General features: G+C 33.7%; 2 protein-coding genes across 15 annotated transcripts in view; one reads left to right on the forward strand and one right to left on the reverse strand.

The window, feature by feature from the left end:
- Positions 1-17,425, reverse strand: part of DOCK7 (dedicator of cytokinesis 7) — a 210,485-nt gene that overhangs the window by 115,149 nt on the left and 77,911 nt on the right. The gene's annotated exons all lie outside the window — the stretch shown is intronic.
- Positions 1,946-17,425, forward strand: part of LOC115940791 (angiopoietin-related protein 3) — a 22,953-nt gene continuing 7,473 nt past the window's right edge. The window contains exons 1-7 of one of the 2 annotated variants that reach the window (XM_081816999.1): positions 1,946-2,510; positions 3,188-3,298; positions 6,466-6,580; positions 7,574-7,687; positions 8,561-8,656; positions 10,476-10,742; positions 11,323-12,471. In XM_081816999.1, coding sequence (XP_081673125.1) covers positions 2,016-2,510; positions 3,188-3,298; positions 6,466-6,580; positions 7,574-7,687; positions 8,561-8,656; positions 10,476-10,742; positions 11,323-11,507 — 1,383 coding nt within the window. In that variant the 5' untranslated portion in view covers positions 1,946-2,015 and the 3' untranslated portion in view covers positions 11,508-12,471. Of the gene's footprint in view, positions 2,511-3,187; positions 3,299-6,465; positions 6,581-7,573; positions 7,688-8,560; positions 8,657-10,475; positions 10,743-11,322; positions 12,472-17,425 lie in introns of those variants that run through there. The other variant, XM_081817000.1, reaches the window with a different exon arrangement.

Below are 17,425 nucleotides of genomic sequence, written 5' to 3' on the forward strand. Positions count from 1 at the left end.
AGGATTCCAAGTCAGCCTGCCTCTCTCCAGAATCATACTCGAAACCACTATGGTATACTACCTGACTGTAGCTATTACATCTGAAAGCCCTTACTTCTAAATCATCAAAGGAAAGGGTCTCTACTGTATACCACGAGGAGGCATTTCTAAACATAGAAATTTGGAAATGGCTCATTTTATAGTTTTGCTTGACAATTTACAATTTAAACTAAAATTCATTATGTTAAAGCTTTCCACTTTGCAAAAAAGCCATTAACTTTATTTAAAAATTATTTTCAGATAGGCCTGATTAAACACACATACACAAGTTCAAAGGTTGTTTACATGTGATATAATAACTAACATTTTGAGTACTTCCTATTTGCCAGACACTGTTCTAAGTGCTTTACACATATCATTTCTTTTAATTCTCATAACCCTATTAAGTATGTACTATACCCCACCTTACAGAGGAGAAGACTGAGGCAGGTGGAGGTTAAGTTTCTTGTCCAAAGCCAGACAGCTAGAGCTGGCTGTTGGACATAGATGACAGTCTGATTCCAGAACCCACGCTCTTTTAACAATTACACTATACTCATTTATCAAGATAAGGCATTTTAAAGAACTTATTATTTTCTCAAAAAGTTCTCAATGAGCACTTAAGAAGGATAATCAGAGGCACCTGGGTGACTCATTCAATCAAGTGCTGGACTCTTGATTTCCACTCACGTCATGATCTCAGGGTTGTGAGATCCAGCCTTGTGTGGGGCTCTGTGCTGGGTGTGGAGCCTGCTTAAGATTCTCTCTCTCCCTCTTCCTCTGCCCCTCCCCATCCTACTTGTGCAAGCTCATGCACACTCTCTCTTAAAAAAAGGATAATCAGCTATAATTTAACTGAAGCATTTAGTATTTTCACTTTTAACACTAAGTTAGAAGCAGAGTAGAACATTTATTTTTGAACATATTAATTTGTTGGTTTTGTTAAGTTTATATTACCAAAATTGTTACCAAGCTCACAAAATTCAGAAAAACTTGTAACAGGTAAATTGTTTCAGACATTGGAATAATGTAATTCTGGTCTGACTTTAGAAGATCACCTAATCTATTGGTCTTTCAGTGGGCACATGGAAAAGAGGTTAGAACATAAACACAGATATAGAGAAAGGGAGTGAGATACCTTGTATGAGATTTTGTGAGAATATACAAATATGGTTAGGAAACATCATCTGAAGCAAAAAGACATACCAACAATTACAAGGCAAATAATTTGACAAGTAATAAGGACAAGGCAGGACAAGGCAGCCTTGAGAGCCATTAATGCCACTTGAAGAAGTGGTGGCTGGCTTCACAGAGAACCCATTTCTGGGAATAGGCTGCTGTGTCCAAATAACTAAAATACAATTTGGGAAATGGATACTTAATTCATTAACTTTCCTTAACCTTAATGTGAATTTACCAATCAAAAGAGTTTGTCTAATTGTAAATCTCTTTTAAAAATCATTGAGAAATTAATATAAGCTTTTAAAAACAGGTAGCTCGGGGCGCCTGGGTGGCTCAGTCATTAAGCGTCTGCCTTTGGCTCAGGTCATGATCCCAGAGTCCTGGGATCGAGCCCCCATATCACATCGGGCTCCTTGCTCAGAAGGAAGCCTGCTTCTCCCTCTCCCACTCCCCCTACTTGGGCTCCTCCTCTCGCTTTGTCTCTGTCAAATAAATAAATAAAATCTTTAAAAAACAAAAAACAAAAAAATAGGTAGCTCTTGCAACCCTGAAACGGATGGAGTTTGTAACACTGCAAAATTAAATACATTAACAACCTAAAATGACCTAGTAAGTTAATTGCTCACTTCTCTGATTTCATTTAGCACTGATCTAACTCAATGTAGAAGGTTACATTCGTACAACTTTACACAGCTTAATGATTAACTGTATTCGCTTGCCAACCTTACTGCTCATGTGGCAAATTGTGGTATATCTGGGGTTGAGTAGTCTAGGTCTGCTTACAAGAGAAAATTAGTTGAATAATTAGGATAAAAATGCACACAATTAAGCTCTTTCTTTTTATCATTCCTCTAGTTATTTCTTCCAAAATTGACCAGGACTATTCATCATATGATTCTATGTCTCCAGAGCCAAAATCAAGATTTGCTATGTTAGATGATGTAAAAATTTTAGCCAATGGCCTCCTTCAGTTAGGACATGGTCTTAAAGACTTTGTCCATAAAACTAAGGGCCAAATTAATGATATATTTCAAAAACTCAACATATTTGATCAGTCTTTTTATGACCTATCACTGCAAACCAATGAAATCAAAGAAGAAGAAAAGGAACTTAGAAGAACTACATCCAAACTGCAAGTCAAGAATGAAGAAGTGAAGAATATGTCACTTGAACTCAACTCAAAACTTGAAAGCCTCCTAGAAGAAAAAATTCTACTTCAACAAAAAGTGAGGTATTTGGAGAAGCAATTAACCAGTTTAATTAAAAATCAACCTGAAATTCAGGAACACCCAGAAGTAACTTCACTTAAAGTAAGTAGAAATCAAAGAGGGTTCATTATTATGTTTTCAATGTGGATCTTTTTAAAAAATATTTTAAAACATGCTACTTTGTTGAATCAATGAAATATACTTTTCTCAAGGAAAAAAAGCCTCTAGGAAATAAAATTTCCCATTATAATTTCAAGTTGGTTTTTCTGATTCCCTAACATTATATCTAAAAACAACTAAACTTTACATTTCAGATAAAAATTACAAACCAATTAATAAAATTTAGAACACTAAATTATTACAGTATTGCAAATTACTGGAGGCAAGTAAAAAGTTAAAGAATATAATTTGAAACTATCCTCCAATGTTTAAAATGGATAAAAATAAAAAAATGAAGTAAAAATAAAATGAATAAATGTAATAAGTAAATGGTAAAAGACTAAGTTCTATGAAAATACTGTTGTTGTTTTTTTCATTTAACTGAAGTACTCTGAAGTTCAGGTAATTAGGTTTTAGAGATGGTACATTTTATAATATAAAAACAAAAGGATTTCAAAGAAGCATATAAGAGAAAAATGTTGCCAATATTCAGTTATCTAATCCAGTATTAGTTTTAAAAATTTAGATTGTGTTATAAAAAATAAGTCTAATTTAACAAGAGAAAGAAAAAAGAAGTAAGAAAGACAGAAACTTCTAACCACCCTACAATCTATGTCCAGACTTTTGTAGAACAGCAAGATAATAGCATCAAAGACCTTCTACAGACCGTGGAGGAACAATATAGACAATTAAACCAACAGCATAGTCAAATAAAAGAAATAGAAAACCAGGTAAGTCAATATTTTAATGGTATATCCAATCTTTTATATAAAATCTAGGTTTATGAAAACATTAGACCCTAAATTTATTTTTAAAACTTATAGTTGGATAATAAGTAAACAGATCACATCACCATGATTGTTAAGACTGTAGACTCTGAAGCTAAGAAACTACCTGGGTTTGAATCTTGGCTCTAAAACTTTTGTGTGACCTTGAATAAATTACTTAACCCTTCTGTCTCTCAGTTTCCTCACTTATTCTATCAAGAAAATAATAGAACCTATCTTATAGGAGTGTCGTAAGAAAAAAAAAGAATTAACTATGTAAAGTATATCTTCAACATGATTCTATCAAAACTCAAAATTAGGGGTGCCTGGGTAGCTCAGTCAGTTAAGCGTCTGACTTTGGCTCAGGGTTGGGCTCCCTTGGCCCCTCCCCCTGCTTATGCTCTCTCTCAAATAAATCTTTTTTTTTTTTAATTTTTTTAAGTCAAAATTAGATCATGTCTCTCTTGGCTCAAAACCATACAATGGCTTACCATCTCACTTCCAGTGGCCCATAAGACCCTAGATGACTCTTATCTCTGACCTCATCTCTGCAACTCTAGTCATACTAGGGTAACTCTTCCCAGTTACACATCAAATACGCTGCTGTCTCGGGGCGCCTGAGTGGCTCAGTCGTTAAGCGTCTGCCTACGGCTCAGGTCATGATCTCAGGGTCCTGGGATCGAGCCCCGCATCGGGCTCCCTGCTCCACGGGAAGCCTGCTTCTCCCTCTCCCCCTCCCCCTGCTTGTGTTCCCTCTCTCGCTGTGTCTCTCTCTGTCAAATAAATAAATAAAATCTTTAAAAAAAAAAAAAAATATGCTGCTGTCTCAGGGCCTTTGCCCTTGTTCCGTCTATCATCCAGGGGAAGAATGCTCTTCTCCCTGGGATCCGCATGGCCCACTCTCATCTCCTTTAGGTCTTTGTCAAGTATTAAATTCTCAGTGAAGTCTTACTAGGTCACTTAATCAAAAATTACAATTCCCAAACCCATCCTTAAAACCTGTTACCTCCTTCATTACTCTCCCTTTTTCCTTTACACTTATCTCTATTTCACATAATATGTATATTTTCGTTATTTATTTTGTCTGTCCCCTCACTAGAATGTAAACTCCATGAGAACAGGGATTTTCCTCATTTTTTTCATTGCTGTTGCCCCGGAATAGAGAATACTGTCTGAGACATAGTAGGAATTCAATAAATATATGTTGAATTAATAAAGTTAGTATCATATTCAACACAAAGAAGTCAATAAAAGCTTGCTATTATTAGTAATATTAGAAACTGTAAAGTCCAATATCCAACAGTATAATTAATCTACAATGTAATCCATAAATTATCTACCAATGTAGGTGAGGGAGATACCTATTTAAAATAAAGCAATGTGAGAACCTAACATTTCAAAAATATTAATTACTAATACTATGAAACAGGCACTCCAGAGGGTTCCAAAAATAATACAAATATGGAGAAACTTGTAAAAAAAAATAGTTGCCAAGAATTATAAAACCATTTCCACTATACAAACATATCATTATATGTTTCAGAAATTTTATAACTCATAATTTCAGGTTATTTTTTGCTAATTATGAATGATAGTTTAGTAGGTTATTTTCTTACTTTTGCTAATTATCCAAAAGGGGGTTTTGCCAATTAGTTTTGATTTCCATAACTTCCTCATTACATTATTTTTCTAAATTCTTTTTTCTTATATCTTTTATTATGGTTAAATGAGCCTACTCACAAAACAAAATTTCACTATTATCAAATGATGTACATCCTTTCTAATAATAAAATGTATGAAGAATTCAAAACAATGAATATCTGAGTTAAAAGAAGCGTCAGATCATCTGACCCACGTTCCTCAAATTTCAAGTAATAATCCAAAACTCTGTAAGTTAAGTGTCTTTAACATCATACAGTTACCTCGAAGAAAAGGGTAATATCCAGAAAATGAACTCTACAACAGATCCTTATGAGTAAGGTCATAGGAAATGCCGACATCAAAAAACACTATTAAGATATTACATAATCTGTTTTTCTTAGGCCATCAATAAGCTATCAGTCAATAAACTGCAAAGCCAGCACATTTTGCATAAAAATAAACTGTTATTGCTAAACATTGCTAAAACTTGCAATAAAACACTGAATGCATTGAAAGTAAGCAAATAAGCCTGCCAATTTGTTACTTCTGCAGATATGTTTACATTCCAAAAAACTATTAAGAAAGCAGCCTTTTTCAAAAACAAAGAAAGAAAGAAAGAAAGCAGCCTTTTTCAAATTATGTGCTAGGTTTTTAAGGCAGGTCTGAAACTCAATAAGGCCTACAACTGAGAATTTTTTTTTTTTTAAAGATTTTTTATTTATTTATTTGAGAGAGAGAGAGAATGAGAGAGAGCACATGAGAGGGGGGAGGGTCAGAGGGAGAAGTAGACCCCCTGCCGAGCAGGGAGCCCGATGCTGGACTCGATCCAGGGACTCCAGGATCATGACCTGAGCCAAAGGCAGTTGCTTAACCAACCCAGCCACCCAGGCGCCCCAACAACTGAGAATTATTAAGCTTAAAATCTGCCTGTTGATAAATAGAATACATATTCTATTCATATAAATGAACAGAATGTATTAAAAAATGCTAATAAGCAGTTTTTACCTTTGGTCTTACTCTTTTTTGACCAATTTCTGGTTTGTGCTTTGCTCTCTTTCTCTAGTTTTTTTAACTCATTAGATAATGTGCTTGATTAAGTATTTTGAGAACAGGTCATGTGTACAATCTGTATGTCACTGCTTAACTGTTTTAACATCAAAAGCAATAACATATTATGAACTTAAAGATGTATACAAGCTGTACTTTTTTTTTCCTAAGATTTTATTTATTTATTTGACAGAGAGAGACACAGTGAGAGAGGGAACACAAGCAGGGGGAGTAGGAGAGGGAGAAGCAGGTTTCTCGCTGAGCAAGGAGCCCGATGTGGGGCTCGATCCCAGGACCCTGGGATCATGACCTGAGCCGAAGGCAGACGCTTAATGACTGAGCCACCCAGGCGCCCCTACAAGTTGTACTTTTAATATCCTCCCTCAGATTCCCCTAACTGTATATTCAGTACCATTTTTAAAAGATTTATATTCTTTCATCAGCTAAGAAGAACTGGTATTCAAGAATCCACAGAAAATTCGCTTTCTTCTAAACCAAGAGCACCAAGAACTACCTCCTTTCTTCACTTGAATGAAACAAACAATGTAGAACATGATGGTAAGTTAATTTGTTGGGTTTCTTTCTTGAAGGTATTTTATCATCAAATTTTTCTCCTATCTTAGACATTCCCATCAAAAATTGCTATTCTCAGGGCCTGTTCTTAAACTACAAGAGAGTAAAGAGACAAATCCACCAAATACACTGTGTCAACCTAAACTGGATCCTGGCAGGTTTTTTTGTTTTTTTTTTAACCATACAAAACACATTCTTAAGACAATCAGGAAAATATAGATGTAGACTTGATATTAGATAATATGACATTATTTTAAATTTTCTTAGATGTAATAATGGTATTATAATTATGTATGAAAATAATCTCATGTTTAAGAGATACAAGCTGAAATATTCAAGGGGTTAAGGGTCATAATGTCTGGAAATTACTTTCAAATCTTATGAAGCAAAAATGGCAAAAGATTAAAAATTACTGAATACAGATGGAAAGACTATGAAGTTCTCTCTAATGTTTCTACTTTCCTGTTGAAATTTTTCATTTAAAAAAAACCACAAAGATGAAAGAACAAAGTCTCCATTCCCAACCGAACATTCACAAAATACTACTTTCAAAATATATTTACTTATATGTAATTCACACACACACACACAAAAGGTCTCTGTAAGTTTCCTTCATGTACATTTACTCTTTCCACATACACCTATTGATTAAGTGCTATGCACACCGAGCACTATGTCTCGTATGTGGCATTATATTTATATTCTTCCTATATCTAGCAAAAATATGTGTCTAAAATTCTCATTTTGTCACTTTTCCTAAAAACAAATCAGTTTAATAATAATTATTTTAATATTGTTTGCATAACATGCCATCTAATAAATCTGCTTCAGTATAAAGTACTCTCTTGGTAATATATTACTGAAAAAGGCTAAGGGCTACATTTACCACAATTTCATAAAATGTCAAGTAAAAGCTGAAGCTCTAAAGATACCATTCCTATTACTATATCTTATGTAATAACACCTTCTTGATTCTAGACATTCCTGCTAATTGTACCACCGTTTATAACAGAGGCGAACATACAAGTGGCATCTATTCCATTAGACCCAGCAACTCGCAAGTTTTTAATGTCTACTGTGATGTTAAATCAGGTAAAACCAGCCTGATGAGAAAATGGACTGTAATTAGCTCAGGTTATTCACTACCTATTAGTAAGACTAATCCTATTATCTTTGTTCTGAATATATGTAAATGAAATATAAGTAACATGAGCAGTTGCATAGCTCTAGTACTTATATTTGCCTTGTTTATTTTTGTATTTACTCATGCAGTTGCTCAATATTCTCCATCTTTTTCCAGAAAGTAATCTGAAATTATTATTGTTAATAAGTTTATTAAGATAGATTCATTAGTTGCCCTTTACTTAACTTCTTGGGACCATAATAAATAATAAACTGGTATTACCATATGATATTAATGACTACATTACAAAGCCACCAATTAAAATCAAAACAAGGGGCAACTGGGTGGCTCAGTCAGTTAAGCGTCTGCCTTTGGCTCAGGTCACGATCCTGGGGTCCAGGGATCAAGCCCTGCATCAGAGTCTGCTTCTCCCTCTCCTCCCTGCTTGTGCTATTTCTGTCACTCTCTGTCGTTCTCTCTCAAATAAATAAATAAAATCTTTAAAATAAAATAAAATAAAAACAAGAAAACAGTATTTTGGGGTAGCTGGGTGGTTCAGTTGGTTAAGTATATGCCTTCGGCTCAGGTCATGATCCCAGAATCCTGGGATCAAGCTTCATGTTGGGCAATCTGTTCAGCAAAGAGCTTGCTTCTCTCTTGCTCTCTCTCTCTGTCTCCCCCCCCTCCATCTGACCCATCCCCAGCTTGTGCTCTCTCTCTCTCTCTCTTCCCCTCTCAAATAAATAAAAGAAACCTTTAAAAAAAAAAAAAACACACAGTATTTTGTTACATCGGTCAGCGTCAATCTATTTAAAATACACAATTTTGTTCATTATATTCAGATAGGTCATGGACATTAATTCAACACCGAACAGATGGATCACAAAACTTCAATGAAACCTGGGAAAACTACAGATATGGTTTTGGGAGACTTGATGGTAAGGTGACTTCATTCATTCATTCATTCATTCACTTGTTAACTTAAAAATATTTACTGGGAATCTATTTTGGATTGGGCATTAGGAATGCAACAACGAATGAGAAATAGGCCCAGCCTTCTTAGAATTTATTAACTAATAATTACATATCTGTTAGTAATTTACAGTTATTACAAGCGTCTATCTGAATTATACTTAATCACAATTTCATGTCCGTTCTTAAGTATATGTATCACAATTTAATTTGATGGCTTCTAATTATCATAATTATAATTATTAAAGATAATTATGATTAAATGCTATGTGCTCTGGTAAGTGGTAAATGCTATGAATGAGCTATGAAGAAAACCATCCTTATCACTGGTCACTCTACTTTCTTTTTTAACATTTTTAATATTAATTATTTGGAAGGTGGTAGGAACAAGGAAACTGTCAAGGGGTACAGTACAAACTGTTTAAATCTCAACTGTTTAAATATTATAAATGTATACTATAGAAAATGTGATTTAAAATAAATGAGTTAGCTCAGTACAATTATTATATTTTAATCACAAAATAAGATAAAATAAGCAAAACAAAAATAAATAAGGGGTTTAAAAATCCAAAAGGCACATTATAAAAATTCACAAATATAAAGTACTCATTTATAAACTGGAAAACATCCATTATTATATCAAATTTTATATTAAACATTCAGTACTATTTGATCATTTAAAAAATTTTATATTCAAACTACTAGTTAATTCCCTAACTAAAAGGTATATTCGGTGATATGTTTTGCAGATCCAAATCTTCTAAGAGTTAGTGTAACTCTAAAATAAAAGGCTGACTGTTAAAACCATAATACTCATTTATTTCTATAAGAAAATAAGACATTTGTACTTGAAATCTCTAAAATTGTTGTCTAATTCAAGAACAATAGAAATTTGACTTTTTTCCTTAAACACTTTAATAGAAAGGACTGTGATAATTAAAAAGAAATCTATTTGTGTTTATGTTGTTTTTAATTCCAAATAAAAATAATTTTTAAGATTAAAGAGAGAAGTTATTAAGAATTATGTTTTTTAATTTAAAATGTCTAAAAAATTTATTCCCTTATTTTTCTACAAAGAAAACATATATCAAGCAAATATCAAAGGCCAAGACTATATTTGAAGAAAATGACTCTATTATCATCCAAGTAATACTGAATGTAACAGTACAAATACTTAACAAACCATTTGATAGTATATGGGTATTAATAAATTCCTGATAGTAAAGCCAGTATACCTAAGGACCTAGAAATGAGATAATATTTTACCAATGACCAGATTAAAATATCTATAATTGCCTAATATGTTTCACCCATGAAGTATGTCTCAAAAAAAAATCATAATCATACTTTAGGCAGGCTTATTAATATTTTTAACATTTTTTGTACATTTCACTATCTTCAATAACATTGTTTTAAAAAGAAATATTTTAAGAGACTCTAAAATAACCAAGGGATTCGGGGTGCCTGGGTGGCTCAGTTGGTTAAGCAACTGCCTTTGGCTCAGGTCATGATCCTGGAGTCCCTGGATCGAGTCCCGCATCGGGCTCCCTGCTCAGCGAGGAGCCTGCTTCTCCCTCTAACCCTCCCCCGCTCTCATGTACTCTCTCTCTCTCGCTCTCTCAAGTGAATAAATAAATCTTAAAAAAAATAAATAAATAACCAAGGGATTCTAGGCTAAAACAACTCACTGACTTACACCAATAAAAAAACCAGTATCAAAAACAAAAAAACCTGTTGGTACCTAATCTGCAGTTAACAACCCGCAGATTTTTACTTTCTTTTCAGGAGAATTTTGGTTGGGTCTAGAGAAGATATACTCCATAATAAAGCAATCTAATTACATTTTACGAATTGAACTAGAAGACTGGAATGACAACAAGCATTATATTGAATATTCCTTTCACTTGGGAAATCATGAAACCAACTATACGTTACACCTAGTTGAAATTAGTGGCAACGTACCCAATGCACTCCCGGAACACAAAGATTTGGTGTTTTCTACTTGGGATCACATGGCAAAAGGACATGTCAACTGTCCAGAAAGTTACTCAGGTATCATTTTCCTAATATCAATACTTCATTTTCATATCTACAAAATATCTTCCAAAAGTATTAGCTAATACCTACAATGTCAACTCTTTAAAAACTGAATCCCAAACAAACATTTTTTCTATAGGTAAAAACCTCTTAACATAACTATTAATTTGATTCTAGTTCAACTTGATATTTTACCTACAACCTTTCTCACGTATTTTATTTTGGGTGATATACACAAGACTTACACACATTATTTAAAAGTGGGATACATGCGGGCGCCTGGGTGGCTCAGTTGGTTAAGCGACTGCCTTCTGCTCAGGTCATGATCCTGGAGTCCCTGGATCGAGTCCCGCATCGGGCTCCCTGCTCGGCAGGGAGTCTGCTTCTCCCTCTGGCCCTCCCCCCTCTCATGTGCTCTCTCTCATTCTCTCTCTCTCAAATAAATAAATAAAATCTTTAAAAAAAAAAAAAGTGGGATACATGCACTATGCATACAATACTATCATATTTGTAAGAAGTGAAGATGTACTCATGGGGAAATGTAGTAACAGTAACTACATGAGTTTGTATTCATGAAATGCACTGTCTTCTTTAGGAGGCTGGTGGTGGCACAATGTTTGTGGGGAAAACAACCTGAATGGTAAATATAACAAGCCAAGAGCAAAAACTAAGCCAGAGAGGAGAAGAGGAATATGCTGGAAGTCTCAAAATGGAAGGTTATACTCTGTCAAATCAACTAAAATGTTGATCCATCCAACAGATTCAGAAAGCTCTGAATGAACTGAGACAAATTAAAAAGCCAACAAATTAAACATTAAACTCATTTGAAGTTACTGTGGTTTAAGAATCTGGTATTAAATCCCTAACAGAAGCCTTCAGAAATAGATTCTTTTTTAAAGTCACTATCAAGTTAAAAGTAAACATATCGTCAAATCACCTCAAAGAACACCATTTATCTTTCCCAATCAAAATTCTTATGATATCATTTATTCATATGTTTTGTGATGTGAGAACCAATTTTATGTAGTCACAATCTGAATTTTACCCAATGGGTGAATTATTAAGTCATTTCTTAAATAAAAAATTTACAAGGACAACATGTAGGCTAATTTCATAACTTGCTCAGCTTAAAAAATTAATTTTTTGCTAAAATTCTGAACTTGAATAAACTAAAAGACTGATAATATTTCCTAAATGCTGTAATATTATTAATTTCAAAATTAAAATTCAGTCAGTGCAGAGTACATATGAAAATCTATTAATACTAATTTTAAAACTGATGCTTCATTTTGCTACCAAATAATCTGAAATAAATGTTTGGTATGCTTTATTTATGAAGTCAAATGAAGCAGGATAAAATACTGTGTTAAAAGAGGTTAACTGTCTTAAACAAATGCAGTAGATCATGATTACTAGGTCATATTGACCTTAATATCATGCATCACTGTATCTTAACATATTTGTTAACTTATCTATATACTGTATACCTTTTATATATTTTAACACTTAATATTGTGAAAACAATTTTAAAGGGATCTTGTCAGAATATAATGAGAATGAAAATATCTGTGGCCTCAAGTTTAATAATTTATTCCCCGTGGACATGGTATGAGTCTAATACTTATGTGTATGTTGTCAAATAGAAGTGAAAATCATAACAAGTTATTGAATGTTTAAATAGCCTGACAGATGTGTATGTATGTTTCCAAATTCAATAAAGACTCACTCCCTTAAAATATAGAAATTTAAATTCTTGTAGTTTTTTTAATGACATGTGATAAAAGAATGATTACAATTTTTCTCATTTTAAAAATCTGAATTCTAACCCTCAAGGATTACTAAATACAAATCTTTTTATCATAAAAATATTACTTATCAGTATTTTTTAAATAAGTTTTTTAAAGAAACTACCAAATAGAAATAAAATTTTGAATTAAATCTAGCTTTTAAAGAATACAGTACCTAAGTTATATAGTGACTCACCTTAGTCAAAAAATATTCAGCATTATGTATTTTAAATTACTCAACGTCATGTTTTTTACATATATGACATGTTAAATATGTATGATCTATGTGGATCCTACATAAATATCTTGTTCCAATAAAGTACAAAAGAATAAGTTTTAGCTTTTAAAACCACAGCCAAACTGTCAAAATTGACTTTTTAGAGCCAGAATACCATAATGACTTTTTTTCCAAAAAAACCTGGAAGCTTTCAAATACAAAATAATGCATTATTTAATATACCAATTGCTTCTTCTATTTGTTCTTCAGTTTTTTAGAATTCTTACACAACATGTTTCATTTTGTTCCTTTTAGGAGTACTAAGTGAGTTTTTTCTGTATAAAATATGCTCAGATTGAGAGATAATTCTGGTACAGAAAGGATTTTTTTTACGATTCACAAATTGTGTCCTTCTGTCCTCACTCCTTTGCCAAGTATTCTAATTACACCACTAACTCATAATTGTCTAATTTAATGGCCTTTCCTCAGTCCACATTCTCTTGGATCTCTCCGCGAACTTACTAATAAACAATATTCCTTTTTCAAACTTGACCCTCATTTTGCTTCCACACTATGACTATATTCTCCAAGGATTATCCCTAACCTGAATCCATTTTTATAGCCCTATTCCCTCCTAGTATGTGACATATTTGGGCCAATGCACAATCTTCAAAAATCTCTTCCACTCTCATCCTCAGAAATTCTATCTACTCTCATGGACCCATCTATGTTCCATGAGTAAAGTTCCCAAATTTACATATTATTCCCAGATCTCTCTCCAGTTCCTTCTTACATTGCCTATCTGCCATTCCTCCTTTTGATAACCTACAGTCTCCTCAAATTCAACATATCAAATAAATTCATCAAAGCCCTGCCACCTCTGCTGGTCCTGCCCCCATTTCTACACCCCATCAAACTCTTCCTTACCTCTATATACCCATTAATGGCACCACCACACTTCCAGTCATCCAAGCTTAAAACCTGGGAGACATCTCGGCCTTTTTACTTAACTTTGTGAACCACTGCTCCTGTATCATAAGCCACTATATTGAATACAATCTTCTTTTGAAAAGACTGCTAATATGATATGCTTTCTACCCTACCAAGACCTGCTCTTAACCTGAATTTTAAACTATCTGAATAGTCTCCTGCCTCGTCTCCTAAGTTTAGGTCTATCTTCCTTCAATTTTCCTAAAACAAATTTATAATGGCTCCATACTACTTTGACCTGTGTATTCAAACATGTCTATTAAAAGAGTAGAACAGCTTGAGGATACTGAAAACACATCTTTACAATTCTAGAGTTAGAGCACGAAATGGCTTTATATAAGCCCATATTTCTTTCAGGATCTTATTAGGATTTTACCTTAAATCTTACAATTTATCTTAAAATTGCATGTGAAGTGTGTTTTCTACTCTATAATCTTCATTTATAAATAGTTATTTCCTCCCCAAATCTTCTAAAAAGTGATATTCCTGGAAGGTGTGTTATATTTATCCTGTGGACCTGCATACCCTATACAGCAAGAATGTGTACCCCAATTTGAAGGGCAGAAGCCTACAGAAAACATCCAAATCTCTTCCAGATATTCAAGAGTTTGTATAATCTGACCCCAAATTACCTTTTGTTTTTTTAAAGATTTTATTTATTTATTTGATAGAGACACAGGGAGAGAGGGAACACAAGCAGAGGGAGTGGGAGAGGGAGAAGCAGGCTTCCCACTGAGCAGGGAGCCTGATGCGGGGCTTGATCCCAGGACTCTGGGATCATGACCTGAACCGAAGGCAGACACGTAATGACTGAGCCACCCAGGTGCCCCCCAAATTACCTTTTTTACCATTTCTTGCCCAACACAAACCCTTAGCTCTTATCAAAATTATCTACTTTTAAACATCCCCTGTATACTTTCCTAATGCCATTCCACTTGTCTAGAATGCCTCTATACACCTTTCTACTTGGCTAGGTCCTATTTATACTTGAAGGTATAAATGATCTCACTTCCTCTACAAATATCTTTGTAAATGGGGCTCCTCCCTCTAAAACCATGCAGCAGTACCGTCTGTACCCCTCAACTGGCACTTAGCAAATGAAGACAGAAAAGTATATATGGCAAATCATAACAGAAATTGTTAAAAAGAGGGGCACCTGGGTGGCTCAGTCATTAAGCATCTGCCTTCAGCTCAGGTCATGATCCTGGGGTCCTGGGACCGAGCCTCGCCATCAGGCTCCCTGCTCAGTGGGAGCCTGCTTCTCCCTCTCCCACTCCCCCTATTAGTGTTCCCTCTCCCGCTGTGTCTCTCTCAGTCAAATAAATAAAATCTTTAAAAAAAATTAAAAAAAGAAATTGTTAAAAATAGTAATAAAAGCTCCAAGAGCATCAAAAAGATAGTCTATCTACTTGATTTGAATAAATTACTGCCAAATTTCTATACCAAGAGTTCAATCTGAACCAGTGTAAATTTTACTGAGAGCAAGTATACATATTTCTCATTTTGGGGTTACCTATTTTTGTATAACCTGTTTATTCTCTGTCATTCTATAATCAGCATGTTCTCATGCTTGTATCTTTTCTTCCTAATAGCATAACTCATGGAAATCAACTAGCTTGTTCAGTAATCAAAAATATTTGCATTAACCAGTATCTGAGTTCCTACTATTTGCCTCCTTTATAAAACCTATTCCAAATATGCACTGTTACATATTTCACCTTCTGTTATAAAACAGTCAAATTTCCTTGTGATTTTTCCCATCACTAACAACCACAGCACTGCGTTTATGTATGTATTCCTAAGTGACCATCCAACACAGTAGTTTTGAAAATTAAAAACAAAAGGACCAAACAGCTGGTCTTCTTATCAAAGTCCAAAGTGTTCTCACGGCAAATCAACTAGGACAAAATTACTCAATTGGTGTGAAATGTTGAGTTCAAGGTCATGAAAGTAGGATTAACAACCTCCCATAGTGTGCCTTTATAAAATCAGGTTTCAGTGACGTTTTAGAAAATATAAAATCAAGGATGCCATCTCAAACAGAAAAACTTATGAGTTTAACCCTGGGAACAATCACAGATCTAACAAAATGATTAGGTATATCTAAAAGACTGATAATCTACAACCTTAAAGAGGTAAGGCTATAACTACTTATCTTCAAATAAGCAACTAAGCCTCAGTCTCCAAATCCCATATATGGGAATAATGATAATCTTGCCAAATCTACTTCATAGGGTTGTTGTAATCAAGGAAAATAGGGTATTTGAATGGTTTTATGAACTATAAAATTCTAAGCAAATGTATATACTTGTAAAAACTAGATCTTGGATATCACTCCACATCGCTTTAAGTATGTAATGTGTACAAATTTTTCCAAACTAAAAATATTCTAATTCTCACGATAGAACAAAACTGCTCTCCTATTCTGCTACCATTCCTGGAACTTTACTCCTTCCCTCAGAGTCTGAGATAATACTCCTCACATTCAAACACAAGCCCCTAACTAAAAATTCATGGGTGGCTATCTTAAAATGTTAGGAAACAAGAGTTCTCAACTCAAAAACTTTTATAGTTAAAATAAAACTAGGATCAATTAAGGTAGACTAAAACCTACAGTGATATATCTAGGGCAAAACAAGAACAGCAGAGTATGTAGCAATAACTTGAGACATCCATGAAAACTAAAAACAAACACAAAAACTAACACTCTCTAAAGCAGGGGACCATAAACTTGAATGGGAAGAAAAATACTCCTTCGTTTTCACTGAAATTTGCACTTCTTTAGATTTTGAATGTAGGAAACTACCCATACCAGTATTAGCAATACAGGAGAATTTGTCATTAATAGAAATCATACATATTTTTGTCTCTCAACTATTGCAGATATCTCAGAATATTGTCACATGCTTATTACTGCTTAGAAAATATGGTAACTTTTAGACCTGTGGCTAGATATTTTTTTAATTCATTAATAAAGAAACTTGCATCAGAACTTTAATATCTCAATAATTATAATTCAATGTAATTGATTTCTTTTGTTATTCTATGTATTTTATTTTATGCATTTAAAAACATTATTCCAAAAAAGAGAATCATAGGAGTCACAAGACTGCAAGTGTACCATGACAAAAAAAATTTTAAGAACCCAAGTCCAAAGCAAGATCTATCATAATATGACCTAGTTCAAGAATCATGAATTACATGGGTCATAATATAAGCAGTATACATTTACTTTTGACTGGCCAATCTGTTTCTAGAAACAAAAGTTTAGGGAAAAAATTCAATCAGTATGTAATAAGCTTATTAAACCACTCAGAAAAACATCCTAAAGGGGGGTCGGGGAATGGGTTAGCCTGGTGATGGGTATTAAAGACGGCACGTACTGAATGGAGCACTGGGTGTTACACGCAAACAATGAATCGTGGAACACTACATCAAAAACTAATGATGTTATGTATGGTAATTAACATAACATAATAAAAAAAAACATACTGAAGGACTGACATGTGAAATGATATAATGACTAGGCTTTGTTTTAAAATACTACAAGAAAAAAGGGAACAAGTAATAGATAAAACAATAAAGGGGAGCCTGGCTGGCTCAGTCAGTGGAACATGCGACTCTTGATCTCAGGGTTGTGAGTTCAAGACCCATGTTGGGCATAGAGATTACTTAATAAAAAAACAGTTTATGTTAACAAACTA

The sequence above is a fragment of the Leptonychotes weddellii genome, chromosome 4 (genome assembly GCF_054177405.1).
Source record: "Leptonychotes weddellii isolate Sample4059 chromosome 4, ASM5417740v2, whole genome shotgun sequence".
Classification (NCBI taxonomy): Eukaryota; Metazoa; Chordata; class Mammalia; order Carnivora; family Phocidae; genus Leptonychotes; species Leptonychotes weddellii.